Source organism: Gallus gallus, chromosome 1 (assembly GCF_016699485.2).
Source record: "Gallus gallus isolate bGalGal1 chromosome 1, bGalGal1.mat.broiler.GRCg7b, whole genome shotgun sequence".
NCBI classification, from domain to species: Eukaryota; Metazoa; Chordata; class Aves; order Galliformes; family Phasianidae; genus Gallus; species Gallus gallus.
This window is the reverse complement of record NC_052532.1, coordinates 136,739,722-136,762,882: the sequence shown is the minus strand read 5'-3', so window position 1 is coordinate 136,762,882 and position 23,161 is coordinate 136,739,722. Positions and strand designations below refer to the sequence as shown.

Genomic DNA, 23,161 nt, shown 5'->3' with positions numbered 1-23,161 from the left:
ACTGATGCCCAGCAACTGTATGAGCCCTTTACAGTTGTGGCCAGATACTGCGAGGAGGGGAAACACTCCGAGGCAGCTTTGTGCGGAAATCTAGAAACACCTTTGCTTACAAAAGCTGAGCCAGCTGGATGTCAAAGCCACAGCATGGGCTAGGAAAGATCCTGCAGTTCCTGGAGCAAAGCTGTGTGAATGGCAAGTGATCTCAAGGTAATACCTGCAGAGCCTACCTGCTTTAAGGAGGGCCAAACCTCATGTTTTCAGTGTTTTCTGGAAACTTTCTACCTCTTTCCCTCATGTTGCACAAGGCTCCTGGTGCTAATGTTTTCTTGGATGCTCAACAATACCTACAACGTTTTTAATTAACTGAAAATTAACAGGTTAAATACCAGCAGTTCAGGCAGAGGATCTCTTTAGGGTCAATGCACACATCAAGCCTGTGAGTCTCAAAGCAAGTAACTTTCAAAATATGGTGTGTGACCCCAAGTAATTATGAATGAATTTGCAGACCAGGTAATACTGTGCTCACATTGCTGCATGGACCTCCGCTGTATGCACTGTGGCATGGATCCACTAGACACCACATCATGCCCTTCTGCTCATTCTCTGAGGTTCATTCCTGGAAACACTGTGATTGAAGAAACTGTATTTGTAATGTTCAGAGTTGTTGTGAAAGAAGCAGAAATATTATAAAGTCTTTGTTAAAGGAAGTAACTTCCAGTGTAATGTGAAAAAGGAAATGAATGAAAGAAACATTAAGATAGATATAGATGCTGAAGTCCTTTCTGAATTTGATTACAAAAGTGTTCTGGTGGATGCTGAGAAAAAGTCCTTCATGAACCCCACACCATACAATTTTATCCACAGAAAGCATGAAGTTGGATAAATCTAAGAAGCCCTTGGAATAACAATACAAGGAGCATTTGGGAAAGCTAAAGTCATTTTTCAAGTACTGCAAGCCTTTGCCTGTACCGAGGAAGCAAGGAGCCTTTGCTGAGGTGATTTACAACTTTGTGTAAAATAAGAAATCTCATGCAATTGGGGAAAATTAAGTTTTATGTGCTGCCACTGAAGATTACCTGTGGGGAATAGCACACAAATAAATGTGCTTCTGTTTCTATCTCTGATAAAGCAGTGAAATGAAGAATGAAAGCAAATGGCAAGAAAATATTTTGGTTCAATTGCTTGTAAAAGGAACCAAGGTACATGCGCAACAAGCAGACATCAGCAGTAAAGGGTTGCCATAAACAGTCTTTGCCCTGTGTGTACTATATATAGGAGAGACATTTTTGATTGCGTACTGCTTTCCAGACACGAGACAGAGAAGGACTTTTGGATGTGGGACAAGCTTGTTGCAACAGAATAACGCCCCATGGGGCTATATAGCTAGATGCTGTGTGCACAGAGCTCCTGCTAGAGTTGGCTACAAAGCAGGGCTGTCACAGAAGCAGCTCTGGGGTCACACTGCGTGATACCCTTGGAGTAGCCAATTTTAAAGGATGCCAGCCACCAGATGTGAAAGCTGCTGCATCACTGAAGAGCTGTGTCCAGTCTCTGGGTGTGCTATTTGCCAATCTAGGTGAAAGTACAGATTTTGAGACATGATGTACTGCTGTGCTACCTGGATGTCTGATGACTGCCAAGAGGGAAAGTTTTGAGGCATTCCTGTGAAATGTGAAATGAACTACATGTGGTCGTGATGGGCAGCAGCAAACCAGGATGCGCTGACTGTCCCATGACAGGTCTTCTTGCCCTTGCTCATGGATGGAATAAAGAAAGAGTTGTTCTGAGAGAGGTGTAACTTACCAGCCTGAGTTTGCATCTCACAGTTGTCCTATCCTGTGTCTATTACAGTGAAAACTGCTTGAAATTACTTGTGCGTTTAAAGTGCCTCCATCCCACAGAGATGATGCCTGGTACAGCAGCAGAGCTCTCTTTTCCCTCAGCGGGTGCGCTACTTTACATCCTTCTTCCCTCTATGCAGTGAGCAATTATTTTTAAACAGTTTTCACACAAGGCTGTTTTACCTTGGACTCCTTTATACTTCTGTCATATTTGGGAAAAGGCGGGTAACAATTTGGGAGGGCACTTGGAAGCAGCGGCTGTGGCATAGGCTGTAATCATGCACATCTCATCATGCAGGAAGCCTGAGCGGTAGCTGACGGCTCTGAAAGCCAGTCTGAGATGAAAGTGTGTTTCCTTTGCAACATGGTGATGTAATTGGGTTCACAATCCTCCCCCCTCATCTTCTGGAAGGAAAATCCAACAAGGCTGAACTGTGACAAATTCCCTCGACTCTGCAAACTCTTGACTGAAAACGGCAGCATTCAGCCTCACACTCACGGCGTGACTGACTGCCCCCTGACTAGAGGAACCATTTGCAGCCTTCTTTGGAGAAGTGAAGACATTACAACATGATTGGGTACACATTCGAGGTCAGACTTTCGACTGACTTGCCACTGGCTGCAGTTAAGGAGCGTACTGATCATTCTGCTAGCAAACTAGAAAACACTGTTTGTTCAACCTCCAGCATTTAATTTCTCATTAAGGGCAAAGGATATGCACCCAGTGTTGTTGAGTCACGTAGTGAAACAGCTAGCACCTTTCCTCCTGTGCACACAGGAAGCTGGATGCATGCTCTGCTGTCTGTCACTGCTAGGCCTAGGGAATGTCACTTCCCCAGCACTAAGCACCTCTGAGCAGATCCCTTAGGATGCTTGGGCACATGTGCCACATTACTGCAATAAAGTACGATGACTGCCGACATTAGTCATTTTTATGACATCCATATGCAAATGCTGTTTATGTTAGTATGCTACAACTGGAAGGAATTTGGAAAACCACTGCTCTAGGCCATGTTGCTTCAGTTCTGAGATGGCAAAATTAATGGGCTAACAAAAAACCTGCGCAGTAGGAAATCTTTCTGAAAGTGCACAAACACTGGCTTTTATTCCCCCCTCCCGTCTGTTGAAATACTCAGGCCCAAATATTTTCCTAGCGCATTCCTTCCTGAGAACGGATTGCCCTGGGTTGCACCTACATTCTGCAGGCAGAGAAACAAGCTGTCCTGAGGGAACTCAATTTTTGCAAACTGACCAAACCATGTGATGCAGTCACAGAGACATTTGTTAATAATACATATTAATTTTGCCATTAAATGCTGAAGAACTCCCACCACGGATGACAACTCCAATGCAAGTAGTGTTACATAAACAGAGAGCATAACGATAGCTCTTGTCCCAAAGAAAGTATGATTAAAGATGTGGGCAGAACATAATATATAAACAAAGTATACAATGAGACAGTCTTTCCAAGGGGAGGGACAAAGGACAATGGACATGATAAATCTGTAACCATCATAGTCAAGAACAATTTCATACAAGAGTCTAAAGGAGCAATGCTGATGCAGCTGCCCAGATGTTTTTGAAGCATTTTTTTACAATGAAGAACACAGCACTACAGAAGAAAACAAGAATTTGAGAAAAATGACCAAGGATTGGAATCACTGACTGATCAAAGGCAGGAACTTATCTTTCAGTAGTAAATTAAAGACAATAGATAGAGAAAGAAATGAGTAATCAAAGGTTGGCGAGTATGGACAAGTTGTATGTGTTCAACAGGACAGCAAAAGTGATCCATCAGAGGGAAAGAAGTGGCAGAAGATGAGCAATCTGGACGGTCATAAGTAAGTCAGGTCTACATTTGTTACGAATGCAGAAAGGACGCAGCCATAGCCAAGGTACGTGATGATCAGAGTTTGATCCTTCTGGATGAAAAGCAGTCAGGTTGGCCAAAGACTGGGTAGAATTGCCAGATATATGGGTGAATGGTGCCAGGTGTGAGGATGCAACTGCCATTGGCAATTGTCTTTCTAATTTGACATTGACAATTGGCATTGTCTTTCTAATTTGGTGCAAAAGCACATTGATCCCTCTTTAATCAATGGCCAAGAGGGAACAGTAACGTATTTAACTCTGACAGCATGCTGCGTGGAAACCCCGGGTATATACTGAGCATAAATTGCTCAATGCAAAAGCAGGCAGATTCATCTCTGGAGTGGTGTGGAACTGCCATTGCTACGACCTTGAACTATGCTCTTTGGAACAGTCTTGTGCCAACAGGGACAAAAGCTTGAAGCAGCACTTGAAGCAGCACATGGGCCCAAGCAGCTGCTGAAGAAAAGCCACCAAGCTGCCACACCAAGAGCTCCCAGATCAGGTCATGGCTCAGGGTACTGCCAGGAATGGAATGACGAGCACTTTATAGCTCTCCTTCCATCCCAATAATTCATGCATCAAGGGAAAGGAAAAAGCAGGCACTTTTTCTCTTGGGAAATGCCTCTACTGAAAGAAAAGGATTTAGGATTTACTCAGAAGGAGCATTCCTCTCTAAGTACTAGACCGAAACCATGGCCATTATTTCTGTCCTCAAAGGGAAAGGCACACAGACTTTCCTCCTGGCCTAGGAAAAGAGAGAAAAGGGAGATGAGGAAAACATCACTATGAATTCCTTATTCTGCTGCTGAAGTAGACACAGATCAGAGGAAAGGAATCAAGCAGATCCCCAGCAAGAAACATGTAATTGAACTTCATGATCTGCATGAACAGCAGTAAAGACAGGGTTTGAACCAGGAGTTCTTTCCCCACTTCTGCTTTCTTCTCAAGAAACAATAAAACAGGACAAAGTTTCCTCTTCCCTCAGTGTCCTCTCCTGAGAAGCAGGGCAAGAGAACATCTCCAGCATGAGCCCACCACTGCCTGAATGCTCTAGTGTGCCTCCTGCTTTGTCCCAAGGTTTCCAGAAAAATTCTGTTATGGAAAAATTCTATTAAGAAAACTTCTCTCATGAAATTTCCTGTCGATTTGATTCAATTGTGTCCAAGCAGATCGGAAAACTTCAAAGTTAGATTTAGAGCAGGACACTCCCTCCAGCCTTACTTAAACCAAGGGTAATACGATTAGCTTTGTTTACAGAATATCTAGTGCTGCTTTGTCATAAAATTACAGCTTAATAAAATAATCAGATAAATTGAGGGATGACCAGGAGGAAAAAAGATGTTGCTTGTGCAAAGACCCGTGTTCCTCACCTCGCTGTTTTGATGTGATGGTTTAGAGCACAATTCAACAGCAGCATTGCCTGAAGAGTATCTGTGGGGTGAGGGCTGGTGCCCTGGTCATGTTTTCCTGAGGTGAGCGTGAGATGCCACATGTCCTACTTTCCCATCTTCACACTTCCACATGAATGCTCAGGTGCCTATGCAGTAAATGGGAGGATGGAATAGATATGACTGGAAACTAAAAAAACAATGACAACTTAAATGAGTAGCTTTCAATGGGATGAGTTCCCCAATCCATCTCAGCACACAGCCAGAAGTCTAGTTGTCCCGGAACAAGTAAAGCTACAGGAAAGTGTTGTCATGGATGAGGCAAAGGCAGGACAGTTGAAAGGCAACAGCTGATGGCCACCCTTGTTTTTGTCAGATTAAAATAATGACAGAATCACATCCAAAAATGGTACAGAAGAACATAAAATAAGCAATGATAGATCTATTTTGTAAAGGAAAGAAGTAAACAAAATCAAAGACTTGCATTCAATTTCTTCTAAAGGATAGGCTACATATAAAGAGATGAGCCTTCAAGAAACCTACATTCTGCAGAAAATTAGGAAAAGATGGAGATCCCCAAATTAATTCCAACTCTCTCCCTCTGTTTCTGATTATTGTTTTTAATTTGCTCGTACATATTCCTCTTCTAGTCTTGTGAACTTAGTATTCTCATTATTCAGCACTAATACCTAACAAAATGTTAGGGGATTTGAGACTTAACATCTGGTTTTGGCACAGCTAATGATATTTTTCAGGCTAAAAATTAAATTCATATGCTTTTTGTTGCTTGAAGCAAGCATTTAGCACACACATGCACTCCCGTGTCTTTATGCATACTATGAGGACAGTTGGAGCACTGCAGGAGTTGCCACATAAAGAAATAAGAAAAGAGGGAAAAACACTTCATAGCTTCATCATATTAGCAAACTAATATATTGAAACTAATGCTCCCTGACAGTTTAGAGGGTCAAGCTTAACCAAATATTGTCGCTTGCCAGCATGGGAGAATATGCAAGATGCTCTCTTCGGAAAGCAGAGACAAGAGGTGGCCCTAGATGGAACCTCCCAGAGAATCATTTGTAGTTTCACTGACACCAGCTGTCCATCCTATCCCTCTGATGGAGGTAATCACACCCATCATAGGCATAGCAAAGGATAACGTGTGCCTCCAGCTCTTCCAGCCCTTTCACAGGGTGACATTTTAACACTGGATCCACTTTCTTTTGACCATTGCCACAGCTGGCACATGGACACATTATTCCCTCTGGTCAACAGGCTGTTGCTGCCAGCAAAGAGGCAGAAGAGACAGACACCAGGCTAGGGCTCTCTCCAAACCCTCACACTCTCCCTTTGTGGCTACATTTGGATCACTGATCTGCAGCTGCAGAGCTTTGCATCGCAAGGAAAACTCCCCAGGAAGGAAGCTAATTAAGATGTGCAATACACACTAATAGCAACAGCAGGAAATGAAGTGAAGAATGTGTGAGAAATAACAAAGTCCTTTAGGATTTTCTTTTTCATTAACTGCTAGACAAATCATGTCTCTGTTGACATATATCTTCTTAATATATGTTCATGCATTAGCTCTAGGTAAGCGAGACTGGAGGAGATTTTATTTTCAAAAGGAAAAAGATGTCAAGAATTAAGCACTGCTGAAGTGATCTTTAGAAGCTGTCAGAGGCAATCAATGACTGGAAAAGACAAAAGCCTGTTCCCGTGCCTTCCCTACAGAGTGCAGGTTTCTGACAGTGTGCTCTCGGGCCACCTCAGGACCTGGGGTAGTGGGTATGCACCATGGGAGATAGCATAAATACCCATGGAGACCTGCACTGTTTTTACACTGTTTCACTCCAATGGTTGGGCGCTATAAGCACTGCTAGGAAGTCCAAAATAGTTAATATAAAGCATACAGGCAGAACCTATCCTTAAATTATATGCCATCTCTTTAATTGGCCTTCCAGAAAGCCAAAGGTATGGATCCTTTGCTATAAGTATTTTTCCACTAGAAACATTGTAGGATCCCAGGAACATTTACTTTTTGTATGGAGCAGCCTCAGCTGTTCCAGAAGCAGAATAAAGAAAACATGGCTAGTAAATTGTGCACCTATGCTCTCCCTAAATTTAATATACATTTGTCTGATCATTGTCAAAAGGTTATACATTCAGTTATCAGAGATGGTTAAGAGCTCTGTAAGAGGTGTGATTGAACATCTTGTTACTTCAGAAATATACAGAAGCTTTAACATTATCTAACAATATCAGAACAAACACTGATAGCTATTTGACAGATAGGTACTTCTAGAAATTGATAAATATTGTATACAACACAAAAGAACAGTCCTGAACATAGATAATGAAATGGTGGGTTGTATGTGCAGTAAACGTGGCAGGCCTTTCCCTGGCATTCTAAGCAGAGTACAGATTCCCAGCCTGAGCCACCACAGAAGACAGACCCCAGGAGTAACCCTCCAGTTGTCTTAGGCCAGAGCTGTCACCCCTGCCTTTCCCTCCTAGTCAATGAATAGGAACAGGCTCTCCCACAAGGAGGTGGCATATTTTGATTTTTCCATTAAGCAGCAGTACTTGTTTCTTTCACTATGAGAACTTGGTTGTCTCACTCAGTGGTAAGGGGAAATGTGGAAGATCAGCTTGGATGCAAAAGACTACTTATTGATCAGATGAACTGTACTTAGAGACCTACAGGGCTTTAAATGAAAAGAGGGGAATTGGGTTAGATGTTAGGTAGAAATTCTTTACTCAGAGGGTAGTGAGGCACTGGCAGAGGCCACCCACAGAAGCTGTGGAGCTCCATCTTTGAGGGTGTTCAAGGCCAGTAGATATAGCCCTGGGCAGCCTCATTTGGTGGGCGGCAGCCCTGGCCACAGCAGAGGCTGGGACTAGATTTTCTTTAAGTTTCCTTCTAGTCCAAGCCATTCTATGATTCCAGATGATCTGCAAGAGTATTTCCCATTCCAGAGGTGGTACTGGAGGCAGAACTGCCATTCTGTTCCTGTTCTGCTGCTGTAAAGTGTGACTCACCAGCATGACTGGGCTTCAGCAGATGACTCTTCTCTTACAATGTAACTGAAAACATAGAAGCTTAAAACAGGGAGGAAAAAAGGATGAAAGGACTGCAAGCGAAAGGAAACATTAAGATGGATGAAAAATATCAGTAAGAGGAAACACTTTGTGTAGACATACTGTTCTCCACCTAGGGAACATGGGGGTCATCACCAATGCTGGTTTTGTAACACAAGCCACTCTATCAGCACAATAACAGAATAACATCAATTTTTAGGAAGAAAACAAAATCCTGTGTGGAAATAGCACAACATGACTGAACAGTACCCAGGACCGAAAAACATTCAAGCACAAGCACAGTCCAGGAGAACTGGAAGTAAAGGGAAGGGTTGATGAGTGCTGTATGCTGAAAGCACATGTAAAACCCAGCAGGTGAGTTCCCAATCTTCTCACCTTGGGGAAGGACAGTAAACATCACATTGCAGGGGAAATGCTGGAAGTCCATAGTCCTACAGCTAGAGACAGAGATCTTGTTATCACAGCTAGAGAATCAGTCCATCCTACCAAGGTATCTAATTCACACTTCCAATTTCTGTACCTAGTAGGCAGCACTTCAAAAATGTCCCATACAGATATAAAAAAATGATATGTATGCTTTTAAAAGACTCAGAAAATGATCATATTTACCAAGGCTGTGTGCTTAAGTTGGCAGGACTGGAAGCCGCCTATAAATAACTCTGGAAAGTTATTTTTGCAAAATAACATCTAGGAAATTCACAATATTAATGTGGTGAGTGAGGAAGATGTTTCTGATTGTGACAACTTCTGGTTTAACGGCTCCTGAAACCATAAGAGATGGTAATACTTTATATGTGGTTTTGATGAGTAGGAAGATTGGTCATAGCATATAAATCTGAACGACTTAATAATGAGTTCATTTGTGTGCAAGGAGGCAGAAGGACAAGCAACAGAAGACCTGTAACTAAAACTGTCAATTTCCAACAGGCATTTTTTCATAACCTAGGGCTGTGTCTAAATTTATGTGCGGGCTCTCAGCAAGGCTCACCACAGGTCTCATGACTGTCTGGGTTGGAGGATGACTCAAAGGTGACAGTGCTCCCACCCACATCAGCACACAGGCTTTCTCTTTGTGGCACCCACTCACGACTAACTTTTGACGTAGGAGGAACGTGTTCCCTCATGCAGAAAGCAGAAGGCAATCCTGCATCAACTCGTCCAGAAATAGCTTAAGGGGAGTGAGAGATTAAAAAAGGTCTACCGAGCTGAGGAGCTCAGCTAATGTGATGTAGGGGGAACTGGGCATTTAATTCCAACGATGACAATGCCAGCTCAATTTTGTATCCTGGAGATGGAGGAAAATCTTATAGGATATGCATGAATAATCACCTCATGAAGGATGCTAGAAACTAACAGAGAACTTCAAAGAAATGACTTAAAGATTAAAAAAAAACAGCAGGAAAACAAAATGATTGCCCAGAGTCGTGTTAGTATACATTTTGTATTGGATATCAAAACAAAAAGCAAAAAGTTGTTTATTTACATAACTAAAAGGGAAAAGAAGAATTTGAGCTGTTATGTAGCAAAGGTGAGACAGAGATTAAAAATAATGTGTGTATGACTCCCCAGCTAGTGAAGTTCCTAGTCCTGTAGCAGTACAAGATGCAAATACACTGACTATTGTGAAGAAAATTCCTGACTGGCTTACAAAAGGACTGTATATTACTGTTGTGCACAATAGACGGAGCCTGCTTAGGAAGAATGTCCTAAGCCCTGTGTCCTTAGTAATAAAGTAAATATGTATTTAGAGTGCCTATCTGCACTAAGACCTGAGAAATGCCAGGTCTGTGGCCATAGCTTTCATTTTGGGCTTTCCAGTCTCATCTGGAAAGCGCAAAAGTTTCTGTTGGTAATACACAGAGAACAAGATGGGAAGGGTGGTGCATGGTATATACATTTATATACGCTAGAGAGATTGCAAGTGGCAAAAGCAGTGAAAACAGTTCACTGAGAAGATGGATGTATTCCAGAAATGTGCAACAGACACCCAAAGTTTCCCTTAAGAAACAGCAGCACATTTGAATGTTTAATCTCCTTCTCCCTTCTGACTGCTAATACTCTCGGCTTTGCTGACTGGCATCATAGTTATTTGAAGTTATTTACATTATGTTACTTTGTATGTACGTAACAGCACTTCAAATCAGTAAGTTTTATCCTCTGAGTGATGTGAAAGTAGCAGTAAGAGTATAGGCTCTTACTGAGGTCTGTGTTGCAGCTTGTAACACAACTTCTGCACTTCTAAGTTAGAACGTGAAACACGGCAACCAGATTTTATACTCCATCCATGTAGACGTTTGATATATTTGAAAGTATCCTACAATATTCAACCACCTTCTATGCAAGGAGAAATCAAGCAGCACCAAGGTTTTAGAAACTATGAAGGCGCAGGAATGAGAGTCTTAAAACAATGTAATAACAAAATCTGAAAATGCTTATCAATAAAGCTTTTGAATAGAAATTAGCCAAACACCTCTTAGAGCTTACATTACTGCCAGCTTTACAAGGTTCTTATTCCATTTTTAGCTGGCACACAAAGGGAGAGAAAAGAAATCAACTCAGATGTTAATGGGTATAATTCTTAACTCATTAGTGTTACACCTACTTACTATTGGGATGAATTTGCTCCTCTGAGATTTAGTAAGTCAGCTTTTCTAAAATCATCTACGGTTTCATTTTATCCACTTCTGAAAAGCCTCAATTGTTAGTAGCATTACATGGTAACAGCAAGGCTAACATTTTTGGCAGTCCTTAAAAACAGATCATGCAGGGTTTTTCTGATAGGGTCCCGAACAAACCTTACTATTGAATGCTCCCTTGTTTAGAAGGATGTCATAAAAGGGACTGTGAAAGGTACAGATTTGCTCCAAAGAGGAAACATATCTTTAAATGATTGGTCAGGCTTCAAGGCTGAATTCACTGTGGGAGTCTCACAGGGGTCCATCTGTCCTGCAGCTGCAGGAGGACCAGAACAGGTTGGGGAGAGGGAGAGCACAGACAAGAAGTATCTAGAGTGATATTTGGATATTTGGAACTCAACTGGGAATCTGTACATAGAAAAATTTTTTTTCCAAAATCCACCATCTGGACAGAACATCAGACTGTGGGCCACAGCACCAGGAAAACACTGAACGATCTCAAAGAGAAGCAAAGCTTAGGTTGGGTTGTGGGAAAGGCTTTGCTGTTTTCAGACGGGCTCTCTGCATCTCTTCCTGGAACACGTGGTTTTCACATTAACTTAACGCGCACGCACACAGGTGTGCTAACTCCTAGACGTTTGCATTCATCTGGTGGTTAATTAAGGGCTGCCCTCAGCAAAACAAACAGTTATACGGCTAAGGACAAATTCTGCTGGAAAGATGGGTCTCTCTGACCCTATGCAATACTCACAGGCTGGGATTCTGGCAAATGTTCTTGGGTTCCCATGTATGGGATAAGCTGCTCTAAGGTGTTTGGGTAGATTCAGTGCTACAGTACAAAGCTGTTACATGTGGTGATCTGCACTGCAAAGCTAATTCTGGAATGAAAAATCATTGTTTTAATTAAGAAATGCATTTGGCTTTGGATTATTTTTTCTTTCCTTTTGGCTGCACTCTTTCTAAACACAGACACAGAAGATTTTTTTCCCCCCAGGTCTCGAGGGAGTCTTCTAAATCCACACTGCAGGGCATGGAGACCATCAGGTCTGCCTGTTCTCCTCCTCCTTCTTTCTTCAAGACCTCCTTTTTACCTTTTCTTCATTCTGACTGTTGAGAACAGAAGATCCCCATTACTCTGCTTCGCTGCTCTGTAAAAAGACTCTTAAAACTCCTAATATGACTTAATCACAGCTTTCAGTGCCCCTGCTGCCATAAAACATTATTACAATGGGCTGGCACTTCATCAATTGTAATGTGCTGATATTACAGTCACAGCCGCGCTCCTCGTAATTGCCCTGCTCCACCACAGACTCAAAAGGCTTCTTGATCATGGGGAATGCCTCTCTGCTCTGGGCCTGCAGGCTGGGTTTCTGGTCAAACAGCTCTGCTTTTTGTAGTTTCCAGCCATCCAAACAGGATTTGGACCTTCCAATACTCGACACACTGTTGCCCTCTAATTCCTGCACACCTATATCTATCAGAACACTCTATCATCTTCATTGTTCTCAATTTTATATGTAGCAGCACTATACTTATAACTTCCAAGCAGAGATAATAGCAGTTATTAAGAATGAAGGAGCTAGCTCAAAGACAGTAAAATAAAAGAAATCCAGTTAGGGCTTTGAATTCCTTACAGGCCCCAAACATTTCACAGCAAGAATAGGACTGCAGACCATACAGATTATTAATAAGATGTTTATTTCCAGGCAAAAGGCACCTTGAGAATGTTGGATTGTGTTGTGGATTTTTTTTTTTCTGCTGACAAATTAAAACATAAATGATCAGCCCAAAAGACTTCTACTGGAGATGAAGTACGACAACAAATAATTAAAAAAAAGGTGTAAACTTCCCTTGACAACATATTGCGTGTGACTCATTCTGTAACCGTCACCATTGTGAACCGTGAATAAATATAACTCATACTATAGTAGCTTCTGTGGTTTGGGATAGAGATGACACCACAGAGCCAGGAAAAAGCCTCTCTGCAGGGAGTTCTCAGGCACAGCAGGCATACAAGCACCCGTGCTGGACACTGAAGGAATAAAGCATAAAAAAAAGTCATATTACACTGTACATCTAGAAAATCACACATAATGCTGAGATAACAGACTTTGTAGAACACTGCAGGGTGTCTCCCTCTAGTATTTTGTGGCACTGCTTTGTGACACTACAGTCTTGTTCTGGAAGTTGCCCTCACAGACACAGAAATTCAGTATCCTTGAGCCATCAGTTTGTTTTGTAGCGCAGCTCTGGCTGCTGTAGTGAGAGCCTTGTTTGGTCCGTGGGAGCAGCTGGGGACGTTAGAGCCTGACATTAGAGATGGACTCTGGGCTGGGATTTGCTCCATCCACAGCTTTGGGTGGCATGCAATATCCTACACTCTTCAGCTGATCGGTTCACACAAGTGAAAGGCTACTGTGAGAGTTTAGCTTTGCTTATTCCGCACATTTTGCCAAGATTCTGCAAACCACTTAATGGACTTGGACAGGCTCAAGGAGTGTTTTTAGATGGAAGTACTACTTGTTTAATGGATTTATTTTATAAACATTGGCACTGAGACTTTCAAAAATTCATTGGGATTTGGCCTGCTGATTCCTCCTAATTTTTGATGTAAAGTAACTTCTGAACCTGGCAACAGTGAGATAACTATAAAACTCCAATAGCTGCATAAGCACATTTCATACTCAGAAAAAGGCCTCCATCCACTGGGATGAGGATGAAATAAGTGGCTGATGTTCATGACTAGAGGATCATTTCCCTTTGCCTTTACAAACCATGGCACATGTATTACATCCATGGCATCAAAGTGTCTCATTTGAAAATGCCTTTCAGATCTTCTAATTTCAAATTTATGCAGATAAATTATGTGTGTGCATATTCATATAAACAGGTACATAAAGGTACATAGTTGTACAAGTGTGTGTACACTTGTATACGCACATACACATTCCTATGCACGTTCTTCTCTGTGGGTGCTGGGTGCCTGGATGTTGGTATCTCTTTAGAAACTTCCAATATTGATCTTCTGACTCTACACAACCATGCCTCTTATTCCCCCATGGTTGTCTGGGACACACACAGTGCACTGTGAACATCAGTGAGACAACACTGGACTTCTTCCCAATGAGCTGCTCAGCTGAGGCTTTGAGCTCTCCATCCTACAGGAGCAGTAATTAAAGAGAACAGATACCTAGGGGTGGGGGAGGGATAGGAATGCTGGATGGTGTGTAGGTAGTGCAAGCACTTGCAGCCTGCAGGTGAGACTAGAGATGTGGAAAGGTGGCAGGGAGTAACTGTGGCTGGCTGGCAGAGGTCCCCTATTTACTCTTTCCATAGCAAAGTTCAGGACAGTCACATTACACCCTTAGGGGCTTGAAAGACAATAGGAAAAAGGATGAAACCTGGGAGAAATCCTAGTTGTCTGTTTTAATCACAACAAACTGAAAAGGTCTTTACATGCTCAGAATAGAAGAAAACTAGTCATTAACTTATGGGCAGCAGCTGGTTTTCCAATAACAGCTCCTACACATTCTGGTTTTAATATCATTGTTCTTGTCAACTGTGGGAATGCGATGTGTATTAATGATGGTTTATTCCAATTTGGTCATTGTTGGAGTTAATAATTAGGTACTCAGGCACTAATTATCTCTGTTTTGTCTCAAGCCATTAACTAAGAAATCTGGAGAAGTAATTTGGGATGCAGGCATCAGAGCTGCATGCAGCAGGGCTTGGGTGGGCTCTGCTGTGCCTGCGTATGAGATACTTCAGCATGGAGAGAAGCAACAGCCTACAACAATGCTGCTGGGTGGCTTTGGGATTATCGAGCATCCAGTGGGGAATGGCAGCACCTACCCATCAGCTCTTTGCACCTCTGGTTCATCCTTGAGGGAGGAAAGCTCCCCAGAGGTGCCTGGAGAGAGCAGAGCAGCTCCAACAGGGTCACAATAAGGGCACCCTGAACTTTTTCCCTGAGGAGCCACTAGCTGGATGGGCACAAGCAGGAGAGCACATGGTAGTGGGAAGAGGTGGCAGGATGGCTCTGCTCAGAGGACATGAGGTCCAAGTGTTTAAGCCAAAAGAACTCTCACGTGAAAATGACTTATGGAAAGTGCTCAGGACAAAGAATTCTCTCTCCCAGAGACTTCAAACACAACTGTGGAAGACAAGCTTATGGCCAGACACTGCTGGGTTCCCTAGGGTTCCATTTTAAGGCCAGTTTTCTTAGTGTTTTTATAAATGATGTGGACATAGGACCTGAGTGCATACCAAATAACTTGTGCTCTGTTTCTGAGGCACAGATGAGCCATAGAACTACCTCCCAGCCTCCGGCAGCCCCTGCCTCTCCTAGGGCACGTTCAAGATGTCCGGCTGTGGTCCCTTCCACATTACCCATATGCATTGAAGAGATTACACCAGAAATGCCAAAACTTTAGCAGTTCCTGGCATGCATTTTGTTGGCTGATTCAAATTGAACTGACCAAGGTAAGAGTGTATGCTCAGTGCCTTAGGGCAAAACAACACTTCCCTTTTCAGTTATTCTGGTATATTTTGTTCCTCTCATTCAAGATTCTCCAAGGTTACTCTGCCCTTGTTGGTGCAAAAATAAATGTGGGACATTCACAGAACCACACGCCTCCATCTGTCATGAACTTACCTCAACATAGAGGATAGGGAAAATACCAATCTTGTCGCCCAGCATTCCTTCTGCCCAGTTGTCATCTACCCTCCTGATGACTGTCAAGATTTCATCCTAAAACCAGAGAGACACAGAATATGTCATCAGATTTTTCCACTAGAAAGATGCCAGTTTATAGAGTTACCCACATGCCAGCTTGGGGAGAGAGCATTTGAAGAAGGCCATAAGCCATGTAGAAATGTTCCCTCAGTCTTGGGCCCAGCATCCAATGGCAACCAGACTACACTGCCAATGCACTGAATGTAAGCTTTCCTTTTTTTAAAAAAAAACACCAACAAAACAGGAGATGAAAGTGCAAAGCAGGTAAAACAGAAAAGATAATGACAAAAAACAAGTTGCATTCAACTGTTGGATCAGCTTCAGTTTAGATACAAGTTAGTTTTGTAAAACGAATGACACTGTAAAACCACAGTTAATCTAAGCCATCTTGCAAAAACTCCCAACTAAAGATGACCTTCTTTTGTGATTATAAAGCAGGAGATTAAGAAAAGTGTAGGTAGGTAAGATTTAAACTGTTCCAAGCTTTTTCTGACAGATTAAAACCTAAAGCACACTAGTCATTAACAAAAGCTCACACGACTAGAAACTCTGAGTGTTTCTGTTAGAGCAGTTTAGCTCATTGTTAGGTCTGTGGTATCACAGCTGTGTGCTGGGTTTGCAAACCCTAGCCAGGCTCTGCCCCAGCACCTCTTGCAGCAGCTGCTGCTGAAAGCAGCCCTGCATGCCCACATCCCACTGAGGCTTTCCTGCAACCGCAGGAAAGAAGTGGGCTGAGAGAATCTGTGAAGCCAAGTTTGCCAATATGTCAGTCCTCTCATGGCATCCAAGCTTCCTCTGTTCCCATACAGAAATCTGTAAGAAAGAAGATAACGTCTTCCTCCAGAAAGCTGAGGTAGAGTTCCTTGTTTTTCTCACTTTATTTTCCTCACTTTCAACACCTTGGGAAAACAGAAGCATATATATGCATATGGTATACAACTCTCCATGTAACAAGCTATCTATGTTAACTGCCCAGGTGAGAGGAGATATATTTTTTTGCAGTTAGATCTCAGATAGGAAAAGCTAATTCCTAACCCAGGCTGTTCAGACCACAGATTTAAATTGACAGAAAATGACCAGAACAGTGATGGGCATATTGTGCTGTTTTGAACGTGTGCATCGTGAACATGTGCATTTCCAAATAGTTTAAATGTTTCCTTTGAATTATTCATCTGAACAATCCATTAGGGGAAAGCTAAGAGAAACAGCCACACACTGAATCTTTCAGCTATTTATTACAGCTGGAAGGATGCAAAAAGAATTTGTGCATTTAATTTCCTGAAGAAAAGGATAGCATTCCCTTCCAAGGCTGTGTCTGCACAGACCATTTTTGATCCGTGTAAAGAACTGACGACTATGTGTCTCTGCAAAGTTTCCACATGCTCTTACAAAAGACCGATTACCATAAATTTAGAATCTAGGTAAAGAGGGTAAATGGGGAAAATAGAAGACTTCACTGCTTCAAGAAGCTGCTATATGTGTTCCTACTTCCTACATTTTTTTTTACCTATTTTCTCAAAAGACTTTTTACAAAACACAGTGTGTGATGAACCTACATTTTTGTTATATGTCTACGTATACATTCATCTATCTTCTATGCTACATATATGCACATGCATGCATAAGAAATTGAGAAAAAAACTTTTGAACTATAAAACCCCATAAACCCTTGACTAGACCTCATGCTGGAGGAGCTGTGCGGTCTCCATCCCAGGGGCAGGCTGGACAGGCACATGGCAGGAGAGGTGGATCCTGTGCTGGTCCTGCTCAAGGATGGGGCAGGGAACAGGTGAGCCTTGAAGATCTCTTCCAGCTTTGCTTTCTATAGACTTACGAAATCTGGAAGCATTTCTATTCACTGATTTTAGTTCAGCTCTGCCAAGTTTGACTGTCGAATGTGGCCACATATGAGAAAATCAGATCGTTTCACATAATGAGATATGCTGACTTTCAAAATGTGCATCTTTGCGGGAGAGCAAAGTGCAAATCCTCGAGAATGCTTTCCATTACAGAATTCATTTTCAGAAGGGTGCTGAAAATCTCCAGGAATTACAGCAAAGCCTGAAACATCTCTTGACATTCTTTGTTAATAGAAAGCTTCTTTGAATTCACAGCCCACAACATCATTCTACACACTGGGCTGGCAAAAGCTTCGACATTAAAATAGTTCATGTCTTAAATTAGTTGGATAGCTGTGATACCTATAAATTCTTCGAAAGGTTCCCAAAAGTATCGTGAATAGTAGAGAGCCACAGATCTCTTGGCGTATCACTTAAACTTTCTGAACCTCGCGATTTCATATACACTAAATTGATTTCCAGGCAGCATTAAGTGAATTCAAGCTTGAAGTCTCGTTTCAAAAGCCAATGGTATCCATTGTAGGTTGAAAAAGACACTTTGTGCTCTTTCTATGCCTGCTGCTAAAGTCTCTAATTATTTGCTCCCCTACTACCTACTGAAGTCTCTCCTTATTCACCAGCATGGGGGCAGCCTTGTTCCAGCCAGGTGTGTAGGACCTACGCTGCCAGTTTATAACCATTATCAGAAAATAAGTAAAAGATAAATCATGCAAAAAAACAATCTGATTGACGGCAAAATGAACCCTTTTGCTGAGAAAACAGCACAAAATTGTGTTCAATAATAGTCATGACTCACAGCCTGATTTTTACTCATTAATGGCCACTAACAAAGCAACATCAAGCAGATGTGCCTGCTATTCTGCAAAATGACAGCTCCATCTCCAGCTGCAGGGAGATCCTGGCACGGGCAGGATGGCAGTGAGCATGTCTGCTGACAGCTAAAGCGTGGCAATCTCTCTCAAAAGCAAAGACTGCCAGTGCTAAGTCCTAAGGGCCTGGGATGCAGACAGGCACCAGTATAGGATGTTATGGCTGCAGGAATGGCACAAGACTTGTTAAACATCAGTGTGGGCTGGGAGAGAAAATGATGGGAAAGGGAATAAAGGAAATGGATGATGGGATTGGAAATATCATGAGCAACAAAATATGGGAAACAGTTGATGCCTTGGGAGGTTTGAAACTCATCTGCCACTGGGACTCAGCCTCCAAAGGGCCACCTGGACTCATGCAAATGTGGTCAAACACCAGAATAGAACTGGGCTGAATGTGGACTCCATCTAAGGCTGGAGTAACTACACAGCCAGCCAGTCAGCCACGTGATTACTCCAGATGTGCATTGCTATAGCTGAAAACAGAGCCCTCTTGTATCAGAAATCCCAGCCCAAGGAAGGATGGGTCATTTTTTTGGAAGACATAGCAGGAGCACAGGCTCATACAGCGGTATCACCTAAGGAGACATTAGCAAGCTGTGTTCAGTAAGCATATCTCAAAGTTGTGTAGCGAGATGCTCCGTGCTGATAGCAACTGCGTTAGAGAGAATCAGGATCTACTGGACTTAAACTGACTGAGGGATGCAGCCAGTCATTACAGAGAGCAATGTAACTGCTCAGTGCTTGGTTTGGCTGATCCCTGCTAATCGTTGAGGAAAATGTATCTGAAGTTGGGTACCCAGGATGATTTATTTTCTTGCGGTCCCTGCAAAGGCAGGGCCTTCTGCCTTTACCCAGGGCTAATTAGGGAGGAGGAGTTAGGGAAGCAGTGCACACAGCACAAAAGCATGGCAGGTTTGTTCGTTGCCCTGGATGCTCAGGAGGCAGGTTGGTCTGTCCCTCCCAGTGTTGCACCTACAACCACACATACAGATCTATTATCACTGATTTATCTTTGGCCTTTTCTCTGTAGAGTGTTCTGCAGATAAAAGATGGAAACAGGTAAATGGCAGAAGCCCTCGGAGGATCAGTGTACAGCATACTTCACTTCCTTGCACTCCACCTCTGGAACAACAGAACATCTTAATGTTGAAAAAAAAACCTACTAAGAGGAAAGCCCAAGTATCTTTCCTTTGTTTTCTTTTATTGCAACCAACAAATATCCCAACTGCATGGTAACAAAGAGGATGGGGAAAAGCAAAGTCCAGCAAACAAGTAACAGAACATAATGACACAGATGATCTCTGTGTTTGTTTTGTCTTCCGGTAGTTTCTGTTAAGAAGAAATTTCTCCTTTATTATATGTGTATAAATAAAATCCAATTACAAAAGTCTGGTAGCATTAAATGATATTTGGGACACAAATAGGTTGTGCTAATTTGTATGAATAGTGTGTTGATGCAACTGTTCTACCTGAGAAAAGAGAAGATAGCGTGAATGAAATTGAGATCCAGCACCTTCACACCCAAACTGGGACATTCAAATGATGACTGCTACTCAGAGTGAGTGCCAAATCACATCTGCAGCAACGCAGTGCCCGTGACTGTGCGGAGGAACTGGCTGCATCAGCAGATGATCTAAAATCTAAGCTAAACAGGAACCTTCATCAGTGCAGGTGACAGCTAAAATTAGCACTGGGAAATGCGATGAAAACATGATGGTAAAGTCCCAAGATGAAAAATAGATTATTTGCTGTCAGAGAGAACAATAGGCAAGACATAAAAACAGTTACAAGGTGACAGTGAGCACAGTGGAAGGAACTAAAGAAGAAAACAGCAGCAGAAGTGAAACCAAACCCTCTCTGGGGAAAGCACAGACACCAGGGATAAAAGGATGCAGAGAGTAACAAGAGGGGTGAGAAAAGGAAAACTGAGAGATTGAGACTAGAGCTACACAGCAGCGAGAAATGCCTATGGGAATGGACAGCCAAGAAAATGAGAACTATCAGTATACAAAGGCAGTTACTGTAAAGGGAGAATACTAATAAATGACACCGCATATACCAAACACAAAAGTACCCAAGACAGCACCCGCCGGAACAAAAGAGACCACCACTGCCTGCCATACCAAATGCGTTGCTTCTATCAAGCATGTGATGAATACCTTAGACAGATGAGGAAAATAAGCCACTATGGTACCTCTACCTGGGCAGAGTGCCAACAAATCTGTCTCAGCATATTTCTACATATACAGTATCAATATATATAGCGTCTCAGAGGTAACTCCTGGCTTTGTTAGTGCACAGCTCCCACCAAGCAGTGTGTTCACTCATGAGTTTCACAGCTCCAGCGAGGCTGTGCAGTCACAGGGTCTGCAGTGTTTGCAATCAAACACTTTGCTTGCTGCAGAGCAAAAATGCTTACAAATCTTTTGTTAAATAAGTATGAGAAAGTATACGTTCTAGGAAATTGCATTCTGCTGAGAAATGTGGCACAATTGAAAAAGATGTTACATTTGGTGAGAAAATTATATGCTGCAAATAATTCATTGGGCTATAATAAGTAGCCTCCAAAGAGGAGGTCAGTAAAATCCTGGTGAAGGATATTTTTATCATCTATTTCATATTCATTTCCAGCGTAACTGTTATTACTTTATGTGATACTGTAACAACCACAGACAGCTAAAATAAAATAGAAAATGACAATGAGCAGGTTCTCTGTGGCTTTCAGTGCCATAAATTAACCTTACGAGATATGCTTTATTTTACTATGGGTTTCTTGATATCCACGAATCCCATCTAAGGTCAACTCAAATTGCAAAGAAGGGGTGAGTGAAGCAGAAAGCAGGAGGGCAGGTGGGGGAGAATGGGGAAAAGTGGCATTTTAAACCCAAAGGAAACGACAATATCTCAGTTTTCCCTAATTTTAAATGGAATTTATTAAACTGTTCAGTTTTTTTTAAAAAAAACAAAGGCTTTGTTTTAAATGCCTGCTTTTAATGTGCTTTTGTGATTCAAATAGGAAACGCTGTGATACATGATGGTAGCGTGTTTTGGTTGCTAACTGGGATACAGTGCAATGAAACAAACGTTTTGAAGCTCCACGGCATTTTTAAACAACAACAACAAAAAAACACTGAAACATCTGATTCAATAAAGAACAGTAATGGACACGTTCCCATCTCCTTTTTTCCCAAGATTTGGAAGTTCTTGCATAACATTTTGATGCAGATGAAATATATGCTTTTTAGAAAGAAAAGCATTGCCATGAAGTGCCTATCCTCTTCTACTCGTTGAGTTGCATTGGCTTTATGTTAACTGCACAGTGCATGCCATGAGTTATGCCAGTGGCTATCCTTTAGAGAGCAGCTTTCCAAGGATGCTACCCTTGGGCTTGGCTGGCACACTGCAGGGGCAGTGATTGGGCTCTGCCCAATGGAGAGGAGAAGATGTCAGGAGACATCAGTGTCCTTCAGCACAGAGCATGAGGGGGTACCCCACTTAGAGAAACAAATCCAGGCACAGTTGCAAGAGCCACTTTCCAAGCAGGTGTTTTTGTGTGTGTTTGTTTGTTTTTAGGAAAAAACACTATTCCCCTACCTTGGTGAAGGTCAGGCAATCTTTGTCTTGATCTTTATCCTTTATTTCAAAGTCGTAAAGTGCTTTGCCCTGAGGTGGAGCTTGAGGGAGCGGCTTGATGCACTGGATGTAGCTGGCGGGGAAGAAGCCATGGTTGCCATTGAGCTCCCCGTGATACCAGTTCTCATCTACCTTCCGCCGCAGTATAATGATGTCCCCTTTGTTAAACTTGAGGTCTCCAGGCTCTTTTCCCTCGTATGTGTAGAGAGCTTTGCCGTAGGGAAGCTGAGAAGCACTCTGGGAAAACAAAATACACAACAGCATTAGGAAAACTCCAGCCAGAGCCAATTTCCTTTTTAAAGTCACCTGGAGCTAGATGCAAAGTAATCGTCCATGACCACATGACCCCAATAGCTACAGCGACCTGCTACGTGGCACAGGACCCTGAATCACACACGAAAATGAGGATGTGAGTGGTAGTGGGATGGAGGAGGTAAGTGTGCAACACCGGAGTCAGCAGCGTGGCAGCAGAGAGGCTCCGCAGTGCTCTTGGGGTCCAACTGAAACCCACAGCACCTTCTGTCCGCTGGCACAGGCTGCTCTAACAGCAGGAATCTGTGATGAAACGAGTAGAGCGTGGCACAGCTGAAGGTAAAGCATCAGACATTTTGACCCTTGGGACCGCTTTGGTTTCTGTGGTACAGCAAGATAAATGAAACAAAACCAGCTTGGAGATTCACATGATTTTAGAAAGTTGGCAAATTATTATTATTATTTTTTTGTGGTGTTTGTTTGAGGAACTCCAAACATTTTTTGAGTTTGAAGCTTTTAGTTTAGCTTTTGATTCTGGAGCCAAATACCCTTCCTTCTTTCAAATCCCCAAGTCTCATGCTGTTCACTGAGGGCTACTGTAAACAGTTATAATATTCTTTGTTGCTTATGAATTAATGCCCCTGGGGAAAAGTGGAATAGACAGAATGCGTCAAATCTTTCTTTTAGAACTAAAAAGAGCTGTGAGGCTTTTGCTCTCATTAAAAGAAAGAAAGAAAGAGACTTAAAAAAAAATCACAGCGCAAGAGCAAAAAAAAAACCCTAAAATGTGAATAAATCAGTGTGATAGAAAACAAAAACCTATTCCGGTGGAAATTCCTTGATTGTGAAGAATTCACCCCAGGGGTAGATTTGGCCTGGTGCAAAACTTCCTCACTCTGGCTGTGACACTGTGCCTTGCCCTTTCCCTTCATGGCACGGTGCAGGGAGCAGCTGTGGGGACAGGCAGCTCTGTG

The 23,161-nt window shown here is 42.4% G+C and overlaps 1 protein-coding gene and 1 non-coding gene across 2 annotated transcripts in view; both read right to left on the bottom strand.

Moving 5' to 3' along the window:
* Positions 1-23,161, bottom strand: part of SH3RF3 (SH3 domain containing ring finger 3) — a 231,622-nt gene that overhangs the window by 64,501 nt on the left and 143,960 nt on the right. The window contains exons 2-3 of the mRNA XM_015277864.3: positions 21,897-22,172; positions 15,491-15,586 (exon numbers count right to left, since the gene is read on the bottom strand). Of these exons, the coding sequence (XP_015133350.1) occupies positions 15,491-15,586; positions 21,897-22,172 (372 nt within the window). The remainder of the gene's footprint in view (positions 1-15,490; positions 15,587-21,896; positions 22,173-23,161) is intronic.
* On the bottom strand, positions 6,182-6,281 carry MIR1700 (microRNA 1700). Its single transcript, NR_035194.1, has one exon. It is a non-coding gene; the product is annotated as a microRNA 1700 (primary transcript).